This window comes from Dasypus novemcinctus, chromosome 6 (genome assembly GCF_030445035.2).
Source record: "Dasypus novemcinctus isolate mDasNov1 chromosome 6, mDasNov1.1.hap2, whole genome shotgun sequence".
Classification (NCBI taxonomy): Eukaryota; Metazoa; Chordata; class Mammalia; order Cingulata; family Dasypodidae; genus Dasypus; species Dasypus novemcinctus.
Genome location: NC_080678.1, coordinates 133,058,232 through 133,076,575, shown reverse-complemented (window position 1 = coordinate 133,076,575; position 18,344 = coordinate 133,058,232). Strand labels below are relative to the sequence as shown.

General features: G+C 44.8%; 1 protein-coding gene across 1 annotated transcript in view; it reads right to left on the bottom strand.

Moving 5' to 3' along the window:
- The window catches only part of LOC139439101 (anthrax toxin receptor-like), a 49,300-nt gene that overhangs the window by 20,555 nt on the left and 10,401 nt on the right, over positions 1-18,344 (bottom strand). The window contains exons 2-3 of the mRNA XM_071215582.1: positions 798-869; positions 94-165 (exon numbers count right to left, since the gene is read on the bottom strand). Of these exons, the coding sequence (XP_071071683.1) occupies positions 94-158 (65 nt within the window). The 5' untranslated portion in view covers positions 159-165; positions 798-869. The remainder of the gene's footprint in view (positions 1-93; positions 166-797; positions 870-18,344) is intronic.

Here is an 18,344-nt window from a genome sequence, read left to right as displayed (position 1 = left end):
CTGACTGCCCCCATTGTCCCGCCTGGCACTGGGGCTCACTCCTCACTGCCCTGCCGGGCCTCTGGGTCCACCGAGGGCGTCCAGGGGTCTTACTCGTCTGAGGTGAGGTCCATGGACACGTAGCCCCGAGAGTCGAACGTGATGAAGCAAATCCGCATTTTTGGGCTGCGAGGAAGTGCCCACTTGTGAGAGGCCACTCACAGCTGGAAGCCGCACACCCAGGCAGCCAGGCCAGGCCACAGCCCAGCTGCCCCCTCCCTACCACATCTCACGTTTGAGCCCACTCCCCACCAGGCAGTGCCGACAACTTGAGTGAAGGATTTGGAGGCTTCACGCAAGAGCGGGTGCCAGGATGGCATTCTGCCCACCTCTAGAGCCCACACCCCAGAAGATGCATGTGCACACCTGCACACACCTGCACACACCTGCACCTGCATCTCTGAGGCATCTCCCTTCTACTGTGATATTCTTGCAGCTCTGTCCCTCCTTCCTCTCCGCCATCTCCCCTCCTCCCTCCTCCACCAATTAGCCCCCTCTGGGGAGTTGGTCACCACCTCCCTGTCTTGGCCATGGATGGTCTTTACTGAGCTCCCCCCCCTTGGTACCACCCCTCGGTCACCACAGGGGGCATCCACTGGCATCTGTCCATGTGTCCTCTGCTCTGGCTCAGAGCACTGGGCTCGGGGCTCCCACCCGAGGGACGTGCAGACCCCTAGAGGCTCCAAGGGATATGTGCTCTGCCTGACCAGGGCCAAGCTCCCACAGCCCAAGGGGCCTGCAGCTCGGAGAAGCCTTACTTCTTTAATTTATTTGCGATGTCGGCAACAAGGTTGCAAATGCTTTTCCAGTTTTTCCCCACAAATGTCGACCTGAGGACAAGAGGGCATGGGTCAGGGGGACGAGGTGCCCTGTCGGGCAAGAGGGCAGGGAGAGTTTCTACCTGTCCCCCAATTCCAGCAGCCTCTCTAACAGGCACCTCCCTCCCGCACACAGCCTTGGAGAGCAACAGCCCTCAGGCCCCATGGCGCATCTGGTGAGCAGGGCAGGGGGTGCCCCCAGCCCATTTGCCCAGGTCAGAGGAGCTTCCTGGACCAGGGCCTTCCAGTGCTGAAGCTGAGTCAGCCCCAGGCAGATGGAGGTGTGGACCCTGGAGGGGCCAAGAGGGCCAGGATGGGGGCGGTGGATTGGCTGGCTGAGCCCATCAGGTACTGACCAGCAGGGAAAGCCACAGGCCCTCCCACCCACACTTTCAGGTACTTTCTCCCTCTGAGTAAATGGAGAAGCTTCTCCAGGTTGTGTTCAGTGCCTGGAAGAAGTGAGGTGGTTGGAGAAGGCTGAGGCCCCTTCTGGCCAGGTGGGAAGCTGCTTGTGTCTATGTATCTCCCCTGGGTTCAAGGTCTTTGCACGTCCACAGATCTGTTGTGTACAGCTTTGTGGAGCTGGGAATGACTCAGGTTATGGAGGGAAGTGGCAAGTGCCTGGGTTCCTTGCAGGCCTGCAGTCTGAAGGCCTGCAGAGGTAAGTCATGGGGGCAAGGCTGGCCCCAGGCCTCCTTGTTCCCTGCTGGCTCTCTCCCTGGATCTGGGACCACTCAAGTCTCCCCTAAGCCATGCATCAGAGGGACCAACCCACAGGGAGGCCCTTCCTTTCCCTTCCAGCAGTTAATGTACCTTTGGGCCGTTTGGAGCTCTGTATCCCATAAAAAACATGTTCTGAAACCAAATCCATTACTCTGGGTATGAACCCTTGAGGATAAGGACTTTGATGAGGTTGCCTCAGTAGTATGTGGTCCACGATGGGTCCTAATCCTGTTACTGAAGACCTTATAGGTAAGGTCACAGAGAAAAAGCCACAGAGGGAGCAGCTGGAAGGTAAAAGTCAACAGAGCCAAGAAGAGAAGGGGGAGACCAGGAGAGGCTGCCATGTGCATTGCATCATGACATAGGGGCTCAGGACCAAAGACCTAAACAGCCTGCCCTGGGAGGCCAGTCTTCGGGAAGAAAGCATCATCTTGGCTTGGACCTCTCTCAGCGTCAAAACCATGAGCCAATAAATTTTTTTGTCTTTATTTATTTTTCAATATTAAATTAAAAAAATATGAGGTCCCCATATACCCCCCACCCCCCTTACCCCACTCCTCCTACAACAACCTCCTCCAACATCATGGGACACTCGCTGCACTCGGTGAACTCATCTATGAGCACTGCTGCACCACCTGGTCAGTGGTCCACATTTAAGTCCATACTCTCCCCCAGTCCACCCAGTGGGCCATGGGAGAACACACAATGTCCAGTAACTGTCCCTGCAGTATCACCCAGGACAACTCCAAGTCCAGAAAATGCCCCCACATCACATATTTTCTTCCCACTCCCCACCCCCAGCAGCCACCATGGCCACTTTCTCCACCTCAATGCCACATTTACTTCCATCACTAATCACAATTCCAGAATAGAGCATCGGCAAGTCCTCTCTAATCCATACTCCACTCCTTCATCCTGTGGACCCTGGGATGGTTATGTCCACTCCACCTCTGTATCAAGAGGGGGCTTAGCTTCCACTTGGATGATGGATGCAGTTCTCCTGTTTGCAGTTGTAGGCACTCTTGGCTCCCTGGTGTGGTGGTTGACCTTCTTCACCTCCCTGTTAGCTGGCTTTTTGTTTAATCCAACCCACTGTATGGTATTTGCTTTAGCAATGAGGAAACTAAAACAATTCTCAATGTCCTGTTTACAGACATTGCTATACACCCAAGAGCAAACTTCTCCTCCCCTCCCTCCTTACTGCCTCCTCTAGGCTTTGTCTAGAACTGTCAGCAGGGCAGTGCTCCAGGGTGTATTCACCAAATGCAATGAATGTGTCTTACTGATAAAAGAGGATGTTGATGTAGGAGGAGCGGGGGTGGGGGGTGGGGAGTGGAGTATATGGGAACTTTTGTTTTTTAACGTAAGAGTTGTGTGATGTATTTATCTTTTTAAAAAAATTTTTAAATAAGTAAAACTGCCAGCAGACAATAAGGAAACTAAGGACAGATGGTTCTAATGATATCAGGATTATCAATTATGGGGTATTTATATCCCAGGCACTTTTTATGCATGACTTCGAATTCCAGGACAACCTGATGACCCAGTGTTACTATCATTTCACAGATGGGATAACTGAGGGTCAGGCGGGTCAAGTCGTTGGCCACACTTTCTGGGGCTAGCATGGATAAGAACCCATCTCCAATCACAAAGCACCTGCTCTGCCCATTGCAGGAGGTGCAGGCACTCTGGGTCCTCTCTAGCATTGGACAACTTCTGGACTGCAAAGCTCTAGCTTCTGAAAAGGCACCCACAGTACAGACTTTACCCTTGGCAGCCCACAGGAAAAAGTACAAGGCCCTGCCTTTTCCTAGCTAATGCTAACACTTCTCTCTACTCTTCTCTTCTTGCCCTGAGTGAAAAGGCCCTTCCAAAGAATTACAATTACAAGAATATTTATAGGAAGCAAGAGTCGTCAGCTCACACAGAACATCTAGGAAAGTTCCCAGTTTGAGATGATTTTGAAGGAGGGTCTAGACTACAAAAAGAAAGCAAGGGCTTATGGCCAGTAGAATGAGTCACAGGATACCCAAAGACTGGAGAAGGACATGGTGTGGAATAGCAAAAAGCTTCTGGCACAACAAGCTGCAATAGTGTTTTTGTGCCCCCCTTTTAGATGAGAATGGACAAAGATGGTCAGACACTCGAGGAACACCTCAGCTCTTAAAATTTGTGACCAAAATATCAGTACCTACAGCAACAACCAGAAAAATTCAGAAGAATTAGTGAGCAGGATAAAATGTAAAAATTCTGCAATTCATAGTCTCAGAGAATTAAGAGAATATCTATGAAAAAATTGGGAAGCTAGTTATATAAGAGGGAAGCTTCTACATAATCAGAAAGCATGGGAAACTAAAAGATCCCTGAAGTAACAAGATAAAAAATAAACATAACAAATCTTTAAAAACTAAATAACACCATAATAAATAGCTCAGCTATAAACAATATTTATATTGTAAGGGCAAAGTAAGCAATAAATATTTAGTATGAAATTATTTAACTCTGTTGGGAAAATGGAAGAGGTCAAGAGATAATATGTAAACTTTAATAAGAAACTGCACTCAGTACAACCATGTTATCAGAATAATGTGCAACATGCTCACAAAAGAAGAGGTTTTGCAAGTGGCTGCTTCTGGAGGGTAGGAGTGGAGGTCAGGAGATGGGAGGTTAATTTTCAGTTTTGATAGGGCCATTCCTGCAGAGTATGAAAATGTTGGTCCATGCAAGGAAACCTGACCTAAAATTCAGAGTTATCTTCACAGTGTCTCCGTAAAGAATGTGTCCCTGGGCACTGGACATGTGTGAGTGGAGGTAGATTAGCAGTGCAGTTCTATCCCCAGGTGGAGATTGAGCCTGATGACCTGTGAGGTCACTAACCACTCTCTGAGCTGTGAATCCTGAAAACAAGCAGCAAACAAGACAGGGTGGAAAAAATATGTTTCAGCATCAAGCCTGTACCTTCCTCCTGATCTTCCCACTGCCTGAATATACTGAGGTCAAACCACAAAAGCCACATGGGGCCATTGGCCTGCAAGGGCATCCAGTGAGCCACTAGGTCTCAAGCATCTTGGGGAGAGGCCCCAACATTTGGCTACTAGGACCGTCTGGAGCAGGCTGATGCTTCTTGGACAGTGAGATGACAACTCCCAGCAGGAAGTGGTGGATGGCATGAGTGCCAGAGGAAAGGACAGGAGGCTGCAGGTGGGACCAGGCATCCCATCCAGCCTTTGAGCACCCTGGAATGCCCTTTATTCCACACCTGCACATCAGCCACAGGTGCCTCCTTGTGGACTTGTGAGGGGTCCTGAGAAGGTGAAAACAAGAGAACCTGGATGGCCCTCTGAAAGGGAGAGCAGAGATTAACTGCTGCCTTGCCCGGCTCTATTAATCCTTGTGCATCTGCTGCCTTCCTAAGGTCAGTTCCTGGAACAGACTTAATCCAGCAGTACACCAAGATCTCAAGGATGCTGAGAAAGGGGGTACAAGTCACAGCCAAGGCTGTAGGGAAGCTGTGCAGCAGCCTATTTTGTGGGTTGAAAGAATTTTGTTGGAAGACTCCAGGCTCACTGCCTCGGGCCATTGGCTAGATCTCTGCTGTAACACTGGCTCAGGCCTGGTGTGAACTGGGGGGCCCAGGCTGCAGCTCCCTGAGGCAAGCTATGTGACATCTCAAAAAAAAGATGGGCCAAGTGCATGTCACAAGCCAAAGGGAGAAGAAGGGACACTCGGAGATGCCCAGGAGAGGAGCAGGACAGGCAGGACCTCTCCCCTTTTGGAAGAGAATTTAGGACAGGTTCTAGATCTGTCATCAGCCTATCAGAAGCCGCTTCTCAACCATCTACTCCAGGTCCAAGAAATAATTAACCAGCTGAAATACTTTGGCCTTCCTTCAGTTAAATCCCCCCCAAATTTGGCTGCAAACCCCAGACATGAAGAAGCAACAGGATGGTCCAAATCCAAGGCGCTCATGGGGAGGCTGCACACAGAGCTGGTTAAGAAAGAACCGAGGGATTTTGCATCCTGACCTCAAGATCTCTAAGCATGGAGAGGGGCGGGCCTGGCTCATGTCCCACAGAGCCTGGCCTGGAACCCAGGTCGGGATGCTTGGCATGTGCTCTGAGGCCTGGGTGCTGCCAGAAAAGAGCCATGTTGCGGGCAGACAAAGGGTGTGGGTGGGTACTGTGGGTTCTACAGAGAGTGGAGGCTGGTGGGGGCGGCCCTGGATGTCCCTTCCCACCTCCCTTGCCTGTGGGGCTATCCCCCCACCAGGGGGCTTTGGTGTGGGCCCTGGAACGTTAAAGGCTATCCCAGCTGCAGGGATCTTGGCTGACAGCTGAGGACAGGCACAGCCAACCCAGCAGAGACCCAGGCGAGGGCTTCCTCACTCAACCTGAGCCTTTCCTTTTCTGCAAAAAGAATTGAGAGTGGTCCTGCCTCGTTCTGGTAGAAAACTGGAAGGGTAAAGCTGCAACTGAGAAGGAACATTCCTTCCTTCTTCCCAGGGTCGAGGCACCAGGCTGCGTTCCTCCAGTGTTGCCATCCAGCCTGATGGAGGCGGGGCTGGAGACTGAGGAGGAATGTCAGTGTGTGGCTCTGACTCAAGGCCCCCAGAGCAGAAAGCCAGTCAGGGACCCTCAGGGACTGCAGCATGCCATCAGCAGAACACTGGAGACTATGGGAAGAGCATGTCCTTGATCGGGCCTTAGTGTGGGACTTCGAAACCCATGAGCCAATAAAAGGCTGTTCTAAGCTGACTCGTTGTGTGCCTCAACAGTGTCAGCAAACCAAGACAGTTTTTGGTACTGGGAGTGGGGTGCTGCTTTTAAAATTATCTGAACATATGGAAGTGGCTTTAGAATTGGATAATGGGTGAGGGTTGGAAGAATGTGAAGCATTTGATTAAAAAAAAAAAAAACCTAGATTACTTTAAAGAGAAGATTGGTAGAAAACTGTATATTGGTGGGTGGACCCGTGGCACCGGCGCCAGAAGCCGCGTTTTCTGGAGGCTTTGCATTACTGGGAAATTCATAAGCCCTGAGCGGCCTATCAGGGGGTTAACAGGACAGGAGGCCTTTGCAGACTGATTTGGGGAGACAAATGGGAGTTTTATTGCGAAGCGGGGGAATTTTTGATTGCGGACACAAATAATAGCACTTCCGCCTAGAGCCCCGGCCCCCCCAAGCCTGGCTGCCGATCTGCAGTGGACTTAAATTGATAGCAATAAAGAGACATCACCAGGGTCTGGCAGGGTGAGAGACATCTGGAAGCTGATTAGGGGAATATTTTGTGAAGCGTGGGAATTTCAGTTTTGGACTGTTATCAGCGTTTCCAGCTGGAGCCCCACCCCCGGGCCTGGCTATTGATCTGTGTCATTAAATTGGCTGCAGTGTAGAGGTGCCCCCAGGAGGCCGTTCTGGGGGTTTACAGGGTGGGAGGGGTCCTGAAGTCAAATTGGTGATACATCCACAGAATAGACCCCAGTGAGTGAGTGAATTGTGGGGTTCAGACACACAGGATACAGTTTGTGGATGTGATCTCACCCATAGGGCTGGCACCCAGCTGTGGGGATCCCTGAAGGCTGTGTTGTACTACGGTGCTCCCAGGCTCTCTGTTAACTGGACTTGAAGTTGCCAGGTCTGAGTCCCCTAAACCCTGGTGGCCCACACCCCAGAGACTCACATCTCTTGAGTCTTCAATATCTCAGACTTTCCATCCCTGAATCCATCATGCCCTGAGGTCCATCTGAAGTCCTTGAATGTCCTAGCCCTCAACATTTGTGTTTTTTCTTTTTTGTTTTGTTTTGTTTTGTGTTTATATTTATTTTATTTTATTATTTATTTTTTTAATGTCCTGATTGCTAACATTGCATTATTCCCTAGTCTTTTCTCACAGCATATCCCCCAAAGTCTTTTTTTTTTCAGTTATTTAGGGTTTTTTTTTGTTGTTGTTGTTGCTGTTGTGGTTGGTGTATATCTTTTGTTCCTTTTCCCTACCTGTTCCCTGCCCTTTACCCACCCCCTTTTTCTATCTTCCTTTCTTCTCTTTTTTTTCTCTCTCTCTTGTCCCTCATTTACTTCTTATTTTATTTTATCTTAATTATACAGTAGGTGCTGCAGGGAACACCTCACATTTGCTGGGTTTCCTCATTCTCCACTGCCTCATTTCTGTGTGAATTGATTTTGGCTACCTACACTACAACCTTTCCCCTACATCTTGATATCCTCCATCATCTACTGTCTCTCCTATATTCCACCTCCCTTTCTTTGATCCACAAAGTGTCTAACTAAATTTCTAATATCTTTGTTTTGTTTTCTGTCTGTTATCCACTCTTGAAACTATTGCCTTTCTTTTCTCTTTCCCTCTTTCACAAAAATACTAGCTTGTTAATTCATACCATATTCCTCCCATATTCAGTCAACTACCTCATTATAGGTACTCTACCTCCTGCTATAACTCTACACAACTTACATGAATCTAATATCCATCCTCCCAGATCTCATATTGTTGCTCTGTTAACATTTATCACCAATACTACTTTACACTTTTTCCTTGCTTACATAATTGCCTTTCCCTGGCCCTAATACTTTCCTTTAAAGTGAACTCAACCAGCAATAAGAAGTTAGAATAAGAAGAACAAAGTGACAAAGAGAAGATATAACACTTATGCAAAAACAACAGCTAATTAATCCCCAAGACTAGACAAAGAAGCTAAGGAACTGATTAAACCTGTCAAGATAAAATGACCAGACAGCAACAAAAACTAAAAACCAAAACAGTAATCAGGAAAACATGGCTGAATCCAGTGAATAAACTAAAAATCAGGAAGGGGAGCAGAACTTCGCACAAGTAATTAAAGATCTCAGAACATTTATCACTGACAAATTTAATGAAGTAAAGGAAGAGGTTAACAACTTGAAGACAACACTTGGAGGGGAAATTGCAGACATATGCAAAAAGATAACAGATATGATGAGAATGAACACCACAGTTCAAGAAATAAAAAATAACTTGCAGCAAATATCAGCAGACTAGAAGAGGCAGAGAAAAGAATTAGTGATGTGGAAGACAATACATCAGAAATCAAACAGATAGTAGAATTGGTTGATAAAAAGATAGAAAAAATCCAGCTAGGACTTAGGGACCTGAATGATAATACAAAATGCTCAGACATATGTATTATAGGCATCCCAGAAGGAGAAGAGAAGGGAAAGGGGTCAGAAGGAGTATTGCAGGAAATAATGGCTAAAAACTTCCCAAATCTACTGAAAGAGACAGATGTACATATCCAAGAAGCACAGCGCACCCCAATCGTCATAAACCCCAACAGGCCCACCCCAAGACATATACTTGTCAAATTATCCAACACTCAAGATAAAGAGAAAATTCTAAAAGCAGCAAGAGAAAAGAAAACCATCACATACAAGGGAAGCTCCATAAGATTAAGTGCTGATTTCTCATATGAAACCATGGAGGCAAGAAGGCAGTGGTATGATATAGTCAAGGAACTAAAGGAAAAAAATTTCCAACCGAGAACACTCTACCAGCTAAACTAGCATTCAAAAATGATGGAGAGTTCAAAATATTCACAGATAAACAGAAACTGAAAGAGTATGCCAACAAGAAACCTCCCCTTCAAGAAATTCTAAAGGGAGTTCTGCAGGAAGAAAGGAAAAAACAGGACAGGCAGAGTTAGAGGAGAGTGTAAGAGCAACAAAAAAGACAAAAAGAGAAGGGGGGGAAAAAGCAAACAAAATATGACAAACACAAGTCCAATCAAAATATGGCTAACACAAATAATTCCTGGAAAGTAATAACACTGAATGTCAATGGATTAAACTCACCTATCAAAAGATTCAGACTGAGACATTGGATAAGGGAATATGACCCATCTATATGCTGTCTACAAGAGACACATCTTAGACCCAGAGACTCATGGAGGCTGAAAGTGAATGGTTGGAAAACAATTATACAAGCAAACAATAACCCAAAAAAAGCCAGGAGTAGCTATATTAATATCAGACAACATAGACTTTGAATGCAAAACAATTGTGAGAGGCAAAGAAGGATACTACATTTAGTGAAAGGGACCATCTGTCAAGAAGATCAAACAATCATAAATATTTATACTCCTAACAAGGGTGCCTCTAAATAGATGAGGCAAATGCTGGAAAAACTAAGTGAAAGAATAGATGCATCTACAATTATAGTGGGGGATTTTAATACACCACTATCAACTCTGGACAGAACATCTCAAAAGAGAATCACTAAAGAAACAAAATATTTTAACAGTATATTAGAGGAGCTGGATCTAATAGACATATATAGATCATTACAGCCACACACAGCAGGATATACATTTTTTTAAGCGCACACGGATCTTTCTCCAAGATAGACCATATGCTAGGCCACAAAGAAAGGCTTAATGAATTCAGAAAGATCAAAATCATACAAAATAATATCTCTGACCACAGTGGAGTGAAGCTGGAAATTTGCAGGGGTCAGAGGCCCAGATTTCACACCATGATTTGGAAATTAAACAGCACACTCTTCAAAAAAACAGTGGGTCAAAGAGGAAATCTCAAAAGAAATCAATGACTACCTTGAAACAAATGATAATGGTAACACAACATACCAAAATTTATGGGATGCAGCAAAAGCAGTACTGAGAGGGAAATTTATAGCCATAAATTCATATATCAAAAAAGAAGAAAGAGTAAAAATTGAAGAACTAACTGCACATTTGGAGGAATTACAAAAAAAAAACAAAAACAAAATAATCCAACAGAAAGAAGAAGGAAGGAAATAACAAAGATAAGAGGAAAACTAAGTGAAATAGAAAATAAAGCACTTGAAAAGATATACAAGACCAAGAGCTGGTTTTCTGAGAAGATGAACAAAATTGACAAACCTTTAGCGAGACTAACAAAGAAAAAAAGAGAGAAGATGCAAATACACAAAATAAGAAATGAGAAAGGAGATATCACCACTGGCCTCACAGAAATAAAGACTATCATAAGAGGATACTTTGAAAAACTATATTCCAACAAAAATGACAATTCAGAGGGAATGGAAAAATTCCTAGAAACATATAAGCAGCCCATATTGATGAAAGAAGAAATTGATGATCTCAACAAACCAATCACAAGTAAAGAGATAGAATCAGTCATTAAAAACCTCCCAACTAAGAAGAGCCCAGGGCCAGACGGCTTCACAGGTGAACTCTACAAAACATTTTGGTAAGAACTAACACCAATCCTGCTGAAACTATTACAAAAAATCGAAACAGAAGGAACATTGCCTAACTCCTTCTATGATGCCAACATTACCCTAGTACCAAAGCCAAACAAAGACACCACAAGAAAGGAAAATTACAGACCAATTTCTCTAATGAACCTAGACACAAAAATACTTAACAAAATACTTGCTAATCATATTTGACAACACATTAAATGAATTATACACCACAACCAAGTGGGATTCATTCCAGGTAAGCAAGGATGGTTCAACATAAGGAAATCAATCAATGTAATACACCATATAAAGAGATTGAAGGAAAAAATCACATGATTATATCTATAGATGCAGAAAAAGCATTTGACAAAATACAGCACCCTTTCCTGATAAAAACACTCCAAAAGATTGGAATACAAGGAAATTATTTGAACATGATTGCGGCGGCTTGCTCGGTCGGTAGAGGGGGGTTGCACTGCCCCACGTTGGGCGCCAGCTGTGGCGGCTTCCTCGGTCGGTAGAGGTGGGGTCTGGCTGCGGACGAGGGGTCGGTCCAGCTCAGGACGAGGGGTCAGTCCTGCTTGGGATGAGGGATCGGTCCCGCTTGGGACGAGGGGTCGGTCCGGCAGCAGACAAGGGGGCGGTCTCACAGGGGTTGCGTGGTTCGGCTGACGGGGTCGCCCGGCGAAGCCGGCGACGAAGGGGTCGCCCGGAGAAGCAGGCGACGAACTGGGGACAAGGGAGGCCAGACCCTTGTCGGGGGCTCTCAGGACTGGAGGGCGCACGGCAGAAGAACTACCGCGGAGACGAGGTAAACATGCAGGTCCACTTTATTGAGGGAGAGGCCACAGTTTTATAGGGGCTGGGGAAGGCTGATTGGTCGAAGCCATGCCCTGTTCTGATTGGTTGCCGGCGAAAGGTCAGTGGGCGGTACTGGACGGGGGAGGGGTGGTGGTTAGGGATTGGCCATCGCTGTTGCTGGGGGAAGGGGCAGGGTTTAGGGATTGGTGGCTGCTGTTGCTGGGGTGGAGGGCAGACTTGAGTTTCCCGCCCACGCCTGGCTGTTGCTGCTGTCGGGGGAAGGGAAAAGGGCAGACTGGATTTTTCCGCCCATGCCTGGCGGTTGCTGCTGTCGGGGGAGGGGAAAAGGGCAGACTGGAATTTTCCACCCTGCGCCTGCGCAGGGAGAAAGAAGAAGAAAGGTGCCACCCCACAGGTATCGTGTGGTGCCATCCGGGAGGAGGGGCGGCCGCGGAAGCATGGCTGCCGAGAAGGGGAGACCCGAGGGCACTCTGCGCCCATGCTGAGCTCCCTTCAGGGGTGGCAGTGAGTCCGACCAACCACCCTATTATGGGGGCAGAGGCTTGGCCTGCCGCAGCTGCTCCCCCGCCAGGCCAGCAAACCACGCTTCAGCCCGAGGGGTGACCACACATGATAAAGAGTATATATGAAAAACCTACAGCCAACATTGTTTACAATGGAGAAATCCTAAAATTCTTCCCTCTAAACTCAGGAACAAGATAAGGATGCCCATTGTCTCCTCTTCTAATTAATGTTGTCTTAGAAGTACTTGCTCGAGCACTGAGGCAAGAACCAGATATAAAAGGCATTCAAATTGGAAAGGAAGAAGTCAAAATTTCATTATTTGCTGATGACATGATCCTATACATAGAAAACCCTGAGAGATCTACAACAAAGCTTCTAGAACTCATAAATGAATTTAGTAAAGTTGCAGGTTATAAGATCAATGTGCAAAAATCAGTAGCACTTCTTACACCAATAATGAGCAAGCTCAGGAGGAAATCAAGAAACAAATGCCATTTACAATAGTAAATTAAAAAAATCAAATATTTAGGAATAAATTGAACTAAAGATGTAAAAAACTTATACACTGAGAACTATACAAGACTGTTCAAGGAAATCAAAGAAGACCTAAATAAATGGAAGAATATTCCTTGTTCATAGATAGGAAGACTAAATATTATTAAGATGTCTATCCTACCAAAACTGATCTACACATTCAATGCAATCCCAATAAAAATCAACAGAGCCTTCTTTAAGGAACTACAAAAACTAACTATGAAATTTATTTGGAAAGGAAAGAGGCCCCGAATAACCAAAGACATATTGAAAAAGAAAAATGAAATTGGAGGAATCACACTACCTGACGTCAAAACATACTACAAAGCTACAGTAGTGAAAACAGCATGGTATTGGCATAAGGAGAGACACACAGACCAATGGAATCGAATTGAAAGTTCAGATATAGAATCTCATATATATAGGCATATAATATTCGATAAAGCCACCAAGCCCTCTCAACTGGGAGAGAATGGCCTATTCAACAAATTGTGCCTGGAGAACTGGATAGCCATATGTAGAAGAATAAAAGAGGATTACCATCTCACATCTTATACAAAGATCAACTCAAGATGGATCAAAGACCTAAATATAAGAGCCAAGACCATAAAGACCTTGGAAAGCAGTGTAGGGAAACACCTACAGGACCTTGTAATAGGAAATGGCTTCATGAATATCACACCAAAAGCACGAGCAGCAAAAGAACAAATAGATAAATGGGACTTCCTCAAAATTAAAGCCTTCTGCACCTCAAAGGAGTTTGTCAAGAAAGTAAAAAGGGAACCCACACAATGGGAGAAAATATTTGGCAACCATATATCTGATAAGAGACTTATAACTTGCATATATAAAGAAATCATATATCTTGAAAACAAAAAGTTAAACAACCCATTTAAAAAATGGGAAAAAGATTTAAACAGACACTTCTCCAAAGAAGAAATACAAATGGCTAAAAAGCACATGAAAAAATGTTCCAAATCTCTAGCTATCAGGGAAATGCAAATCAAAACTACAATGAGATACCATCTTACTCCCATAAGATTGGCAGCTATGAAAAAAAAAACAGAAGAATACAAATGCTGGAGAGGATGTGAAGAAATGGGAACACTCATCCACTGCTGGTGGGAATGCAGAAGGATACAACCATTCTGGAGGACAGTCTGGTGGTTTCTCAAAAAACTAACCATAGATTTGCCATAGGACCCAGCAATACCACTGCTGGGTATATACCCAGCAGAACTGAAAACAAGGACACAAACCAATATATACACACCAATGTTCATAGCAGCATTGTTCACTATCGCCAAAAGTTGGAATCAACCCAAATGCCCATCAACAGATGAGTGGATCAATAAAATGTGGTATATACACACAATGGAATACTACTTGGCTGTAAGAACAAATACACTACAAACACATGTGATAACATGGATGAATCTTGAGAACCTTATGTTGAGTGAAGCAACCCAGGCATTGAAGGACAAATACTACATGACCTCAATGATATGAAATAAGCAACCTGCCTCAGAGAGCTAGAGACTGGAAGATAGGCTTACAAGAAATCGGGGGGTGGAGGAAGGATGTGAGCCGACGTCTGCAGGGGTGGAATCTATGATGAGCTGGCAGTAAGTATGAGCACAAAGAAGAGATAAAATGGGGGCAAGGGGTTGCCTTTGGGTGGGGCTTTGCAGGTTTGATGGGGGCTGGGGATGGGCAGATGGGTAATATTGCCCAAAAAATTGGGGGAAGGGAGGGTCAACATATGAACATAGGAGAGTGTCAGGTGTTGGTTGAGAGTAAAATGCTTAGAAAACCATATCAAAATATAATTAGGAGGGTTACCTGTTTAGGATGCTCGGAGGGGATGGTCTGACACAGGACGGACTCCTGGGGAATGTCTGAATGCTCATTTTGCCAGGGTGGGTTGTACCATTGGGTAGAGACCCAAGTAGTTAGAGTGGGGGTGGACCCACATCCTGAGGAGAACCAATGCCATCAAATAGAGGGAACTGTATCTCTCGAGAGAAAGGGTGGCTCCCAGGGCATTAGGGCAGTTGAGAAAGTCAGGCCCTGAACACTGTTGCAAGTATCTCTGGATGTGGCTCCTTGGGAAATGGAGATTGGCTGTCGCTGTGGGCCCCAAGGGGAGGGGAAAATCGATGTTGAATGGATGGAACCAAGGTAAATGTGAGGGTAAGAGAGGAGTTTCATGAGAGTACACAGGGATGGATATAAAACATGTAATATTACACCAAAAATGTATAGGGGACGACAGACTAATAATATAAACCATAATGTAAAACATAGGATAACTAAAAATTTAGAAAACTGTATATCCTAAAGCATGGACCACAATGTAAGCACAGATGTCACCTTGTTTGAAAGCTATTGTCTCAGAGTCTGTACATCAGTTTAAGTAAATATGATATGAATGTTATAAGATTATCACTGTGGAAGGGAAAAGGTTTTATGGTGGATGTGTGGGAGTACTGTATATTGTATATATGAATTACTGTGATCTAAGGCTCTTGTGAAGAGAAGCTCAATAATTAGGAAAAAAGAAAAGAAAAAGATAGGATGTAGAATTTTTCCAAATCAATACGTATTCTATATCTAACCTTTAAACTCATCGCTATATTCCATTTTACTATTAAGGGAACCTGACATTATATTGGGCTTCACTTTTCAGGAAGTTTTGGATCACAGAGTGGTTCAACAATGGCAGCGAAGGAATACTGGTATGGGATGTTATTGACAGGCGATATATGGCTGACAGGGAGTTATACATGGCATATGTCCAGGGTGCATGGTAATGTTTGGATATACTCATAGTAGAAACAATAAAAACAACACCTGGGGGATACTGGGTTACTGGCTGGGGGGGGGGCTCTTTCATGGTCCCTAGGGGAGCAGCAGCACTCCCCCATGTGCAACAGTAAAGACCAGGAAGGAATGAGGGTCCAACAGTGAGCCCCTGATACTAATGACTATGCTTGTGAGCCTATATGCCTGAAATAAGAACAAGGCCTAGAGCAGCACTGTGCCTAGGAGTTTCCTCCTGACAGCCTTCATGTTACTCAAATGTGGCCAGTCTTGAAGCCAAACTCAGCATGTAAATGCAATGCATTCCCCCCAGCATGGGACATGACACCTGGGGATGAGCCTCCCTGGCACCAAGGGATCACTACCAAGTACCAGTTGATGATACAACTAGAAAATGACCTTGAATTGAAGGTTCAATGTGGACCAGCAGAATATCCCTGTCTACATATAATAACAGGAGTTTAAAATGCTGTTTCACCTAAATTAAGGGGGAAATGGAAAGGACAAGTGAGTTTATATGGCTATGAGTCTCTAAAAAAGAGTCTGGAGCTTGTCAGAAGGATTGCCCTTATGCACACCTGAGCAGAGCCTCAAAGACAGATAAAGTAGGTACAACCCCAGGTATTGGTCCTTTTGAGGGCTAAAGAGACCCACAGGTTCTATGGTCATGGCAGATGGGTTTCACTGCCATGCCAGTTGACCCTTCTTTGGAGCTGGTGTTTCTGCGTGATGGAGCTGGACTCAGATGGGATCTCTTTTCACAAGACTTTCATGCTACTTTACTGGAATTGTAGTTGGTACTGGGGTTTAAGATATATCTAGGGGATTTGAATCTCTGGATTGACAACATGATAGCCAGGCACAGACCTCAACAGACGTCAGCTCCTACACTCTGATTTATTGGACTTACTCCACTCAGCTAACATGGAGTTGAAGAATGTCAACCACCACACCACGGAGCCTAGAGTACCTACAACTGACATAGATGTGGAATGGACACAACCATGCCAAGGTCCACAGGAAGGAGGAATACAGTAAGGATCAGAGTGGACTTAATGATAGTCTATTCATGAACTATTGTGGTTAATAATCGAGAAAATGTGGCATTGATGTGGAAAAAGTGGTCATGGTGGCTGCTGGGTGTGAGGAAGGGGAGGAAGAGAAGAGATGTGGATGCATTCTTGGGACTTGGAGTTGTCCTGGGTGGTGCCCCAGGGACAATTGCCGGATGTTGTATGTCCTCCCATGGCCGACTGGATGGAACGAGGGAAAGTGTGGGCTATGGTGTGGAACATGGGACGTGGGGTGCTGCGATGCCCGGAGATGTACTCACCAGATGCAATGGATGTGACATGATTATGGGGGAGAGTGTTATTGGGGGTCGAGTGGTGGGGTGGGGGCGGTGGGGGCAAATGGGGACCTCATATTTTTTAATGTAATATCTTTTTAAAAAATGAATACATTGAGTAGAATTTGGAAAAAAAAGAATTAAACAAAAAAAAGAAAAGTGTATATTAAAAGTAAATTGTATACAGTATCTATTTGGTTTGAGCCTAAAGTTTTGGTAATGAAGGGTGGTGATGGTTGCACTGCATTGTGAATGTAATTAGCAACACTGATTCATAGCCCTGAATTACATTGTGAATGTGGTTAAAGGGGAAATGTCAGGTTGTATATGTGTTACTAGATTAAAATTTTTAAAGAAAACTTAGGATTGTACAACTCAGGCAGAGAACCATTGTAAACTATGGACTACAGTTAATAATACAATTATAAAAATGTCCTTTCATGAATTGTAACAAATGTAAAACACTAATGTAAGGTATTAATAATAGGGTGGTATATTTGAATTCTTTTTCTTGCATGATTTTTCTGTAAGTCTACAACTTTTCTAATAAAAAAAGAAATTGGCAAGCAAGTGTTTCTGGTGAGGGTTCAGAAATAATTGAAAGGTGTATAGAAAGTTTCTATCAACTTAGAGAACACTTGTATTGCAATGAACATCATGTTCATAGAAATATGGACATCAAAAGTGCTTCTGGTGAGGCCTTAGGAGGAAATGATGAATGTGTTCTTGGAAACTGGAAGAAAGGCAATCCTTATTATGTAGCAATGAACTTGGTGAAATTGTGTACCTAAGCTGGATGGAAGACAACACTTGTAAGTGAGCTCTTGGATGTTTAGCTAGGAAATTTCCAAGGTAAGTGTGGAAAATGCTGCCTGGTATCTCCTTGCTATTTTTAGCAAATTGAGGGAGGGAAAACAGGTCTAAAAGGAACGAGCTATTGATGCTTTGGAAAGTTCTCAGCAGATCAAGACAACATATTCTGATTAGGCATGGAAACAGCTCTATTAGGGCCCTCCCCGAGATATGAGAAAGGCAGCTCCCAAGAACACGATCCCACAGGAGGCTTTGGTTGAACTGAAATTTGCAAAGATTAGGTGTATGACTCATGGATCCAACCAGCCCCCTCAGAGGAAGTCAGGCTTGAAAATGCATTTATCCAGGAAGGATCTGTGGGAAATCCCTTTGTCTGGTAGCATGGGCACTCTTGAACTGCATGCAAAACTGACAAGAATTTTGAGAACTTTTTGAGTACAGGCACTGCCAGCCTTGGCACAGAGGGTCAGAGATGGGACAAAATCAAGAAAAAATGACTGCAGAGGCAGAGCCATGGAAGCAGAAGTCTGGGCTAACTCTTCTCCTTTGCACTTCGGTCCTTGATTCCGTCCTTCCTCCTTCATATCCATTCTCTCCACAGATGCCAAAGGCTCTTTTTTTTTTTTTTTAAAAGATTTATTTATTTATTTAATTTCCCCCCCTCCCCTGGTTGTCTGTTCTTGGTGTCT